Here is a 3531-nt window from a genome sequence, read left to right as displayed (position 1 = left end):
CTGACCTTGTGATCTGCCCGTCTCGGCCTCAAATAGGGCTGTTTACATGAGGAAGAGGTGGTAAAGGTGATGACAGGCTGTATCTCACATAGGAGTGCTCTATGGCTTAAAAAGTGTGTTTTGCGAGGCCTCAGGAGTTTAAAAAAAAAAAAAAAAGGATCTCAAGGCTGGCCTCTAGCTCAGGGCAGAGTTATTATAGACTAGGAGTTAAGTGCAGTGAAGATGATAAGGCATAAGTGAATGAACTATTTCCTGGTCCTGATTTAGGGCTCTCTAAAGTTAAGAGACACTGGCCAGGCTTTATATCCAGATATGACCCAAGTTCAGCTTCATCCTCAGAGCTATCTTATGAGGCAGGTTATTCTTACTCCTAATTTTACGAGTGATGAAACAGGCAAAGTCTCTCACCTAAGAGATAAGAATTGTAAGGCTGTGATGATACCAAACATTTAAGTGCCTACTACTATTTACCCTTTACAGGTACTAGGTACTGTGCCCTTTATCATCCCTCTTTCTCCTCTCCCTCCCCACAGAATCCTGCTCCTCACCACTCTTTGGGAAAGGCTGCGTCTCCTTAGTCTGGAGCCGGATGCTCAGTGCTTCCTGGGCTGCTCCCAGAGATTCCTTCTTCTCCCATGGCTCTTCCTGTGCAGGTCCATGTGCAGGGCCTGGGACCTGGAGGTGATCAGGCACCACTCAGTTTTAAATTTTCTTCAAATTACTAGTGTGGTTTCTGTCCCCTGCCTGGACACTTGCAGATGTGACTCTCCTTGTACCAAAGCTTCCAAGAAGACTTTAGAGAGCCTCCTCGGAGTCAGCACAAGAGAAGGAAAAGGAGCTAGAGTCTCTTTCTCATTCAGGGCTCGAGGCCGGAAAAGACAGACACAGAAACACACATTAACTGCTCTACCTGGCCCAAGAGAGGTTTGACCTTGGCAACTGCCCCTACTGCTGCCCCTCTGTCCAGCCTGAAGGTCATTGATCTGGCTCCCATAACAGACCAAATCCCCCTTCCCACCTGCGGCTCTGGTTCAAGTCCTTTCTCTAAATCCTCCAGCACAGTCACAGCCTCCTCTCCACTCTTAGGGTGATGTCCCCGCACCCACGACTGGAGCTCCTCAGGCAGGATGGTCAAGAATTGTTCCAGCACCAGGAACTCCAGGATCTGCTCCTTCGTGTGTTTCTCTGGCCTTAGCCACTCACAGCAGAGTACCCGTAGCTGGCTCAAGGCCTCCCGGGGACCAGGAGTCTCCTGGTAGCGGAGATGCCTGAAGCGTTGGCGGAAGATCTCTTGACTGGTAGAGTGGTTCCCAGGTAGCCTGGTCTCATACTCACAAGACTCTTCCTCTTCCTTTGGTTCCATCATCATAATCTTCTCTTGTCCCGGTGTACCCTGAAGGGCCAGAGTTTCAGCTGCTGTTAGTGATACAGCCGTTCTAGTCTGGACTACCTCTGCAGAAGGCTCATACCAGCTGGAATATTGCAAGGGCCCCCTGTAACATAAGAAGAAATCATTCCTCCTCTTCTTTTTTTTTTTTTTTTTGAGACAGAGTCTCACTCTGTTACCCAGGCTGGAGTGTAGTGGCACGATCTCAGCTCACTGCAACCTCCACCCCCAGGGTTCTAGAGATTCTCCTACCTGAGCCTCCTGAGTAGCTGGGATTACAGGCGCCCACCACCACGCCCAGCTAATTTTTTTGTATTTTTAGTAGGGACAGGGTTTTGCCATATTGGCCAGGCTGGTCTTGAACTCCTGACCTCAGGTGATCCACCCGCCTCGGCCTCCCAAAGTGGTAGGATTACAGGCATGAGTCACCATGCCTGGCCTCTTCTTTTTTTGATTCATTAAACATATACTCAGCACTACAAAGAGCCAAACTCTGTACTATATATACCCCTTAGTCCGGCTTTTTCTTCCACCCCTCCCGAGAATTCTGATGTACTAAGTCAATGCTTTTGAGAAACTTGCCTTGTTGTAGAGACGGGAATGTAAAGTGGTTTTCTACAATACAACTAAATAAATGCCATTAACAGGAAAAAATATCAAGGAAAAAAAAGTTGTGGGGGCCTATGGGAAGAAATGATTATTGGGAAGAAACAAGTTTGAAGCAAAACCCAAGTTTCCAAATGCAGAGCCCAGAGCCCAGAGCCCAGCAGCTTTCACTGCAAGGTGGGGTTTGCTGGGGAGGCTCCTCCCTGCTTTAAAAACTTTCTGAAGTAGCAGTTTCAGCAAAAGAAAAACGTTAAGTCCCCTCTACGGAGTTGGATCTCATTCAAACGCAGAAGCCCTATTAAGGGGCAGCTATGAACAAAACTCGGGTACAGTGACCTGCGTCAAGGAATCTAACAGGTGTAAACCACAAAAGCATCTGAGATAGGTCTCAACCAATTTAGGGGTTACTTTGCTAAGGTTGAGGATGCACCCAGGAAAAAGACACACAAGCCACAGTAAGATCCGTGGCCCGCACTTTTACCACCGAGGGTTTTGAGGGCTTCAATTTAATGGGGAGAAAGCTGGCAAAGGAGGGGAAGGAGTAAAGAAGAGGGGGGGTATGTAGTGAGGTAAGTGGTCACATTCTTGTGAGGATTTGATTAGAGCTGAGTTCACGTGTTGCACGTGAAAAGAGGAAGTCAATTATGAATTTGTCTGGTGCTCAGTACATCTGCATTTTCCACAAGATAAAGTAGATCTAGAGTAGAGGAAGAAGTCAAATAGCTTCGTCTCCGGGTGGGTGGAGGAAGCATTTCTAGTCTTGTCCGGTGAAGCTGGGCTGTTCATTTACATTGCCAGGGTGAGGGAGGCCACCTGGGGGCATATGTTGCTTTCTATCTTGCAGCTATCGGTTTGGGAACAAAAGGAAAAGCAGTTTTTTTTTCGTGACTCAGTTTCCAAGCTTAACTTTTCCCTTTGGCATAGTAAGTTTGGGGTCCTGAGATTTTATTTTCCTTTCACCACAGGGAAGGAGGTGGGACGCATCAGAGGCCACGAAAGGAGCACAAAGAGGGACCGCTGGCCGAAGACAAAGGAGGCGCGAAGAAAAACGCGGAGCTCGTGTCTCCCACCGTGATGCCCGGCGGCGCTGGCCCCAGCAAAACTTCCCTACCCCGGCCTGGGGCAGGTGCCCGCCCGGGAGCGCGGGAAGGAGGCCGTCGTCCAGGCCAGGTACAACTCCCCCTCCCACCCTTCACTCCCTACCCAGGGGTCTCGAGAAAAGATTAGAAGGACATCAAGACCCCCCTCCACGGCACGTGACGCAACGCGAGGGCAGCGCAGCGCGGGCACCGTGGGCAACCCAAACCCCTCTCCACACACGCCCACGGAGCTGCCTGCCAGGCCCGCTCAATGCACAGCCGCCGCTGCCTGCGGGACGGGCAAAAGCCAAGCCGCGAGGTGGACCTCGGGGAAGCCGCCGCCAACACTCACCTCACAGGACCAGGAGGTTCCATCGGGGCGCTGCCGCGAACCGGGCCACTTCCAGCCCTCACCCACCAGCTGCAGGTTTGCGCCTGCGCAGGTCGCAGCCTCCGCCT

At 50.9% G+C, this 3531-nt stretch overlaps 1 protein-coding gene across 2 annotated transcripts in view; it reads right to left on the bottom strand.

Annotated features, from left to right (window-relative positions):
* The window catches only part of ZNF232 (zinc finger protein 232), a 6649-nt gene extending 3126 nt beyond the window's left edge, over window positions 1–3523 (bottom strand). Inside the window, exons 1-3 of one of the 2 annotated variants that reach the window (XM_011994692.1) lie at window positions 3425–3523; window positions 1019–1493; window positions 549–675 (exon numbers count right to left, since the gene is read on the bottom strand). In XM_011994692.1, the coding sequence (XP_011850082.1) occupies window positions 549–675; window positions 1019–1493; window positions 3425–3447 (625 nt within the window). In that variant the 5' untranslated portion in view covers window positions 3448–3523. The remainder of the gene's footprint in view (window positions 1–548; window positions 676–1018; window positions 1494–3424) is intronic. The other variant, XM_011994693.1, reaches the window with a different exon arrangement.
* Window positions 3524–3531: the final 8 nt, after the last annotated feature.

The sequence above is a fragment of the Mandrillus leucophaeus genome, unplaced genomic scaffold (assembly GCF_000951045.1).
Source record: "Mandrillus leucophaeus isolate KB7577 unplaced genomic scaffold, Mleu.le_1.0 Scaffold46, whole genome shotgun sequence".
Taxonomy (NCBI): domain Eukaryota; kingdom Metazoa; phylum Chordata; class Mammalia; order Primates; family Cercopithecidae; genus Mandrillus; species Mandrillus leucophaeus.
The sequence above is the reverse complement of the archived record's forward strand: the minus strand, read 5'-3'. Positions and strand labels throughout refer to the sequence as shown.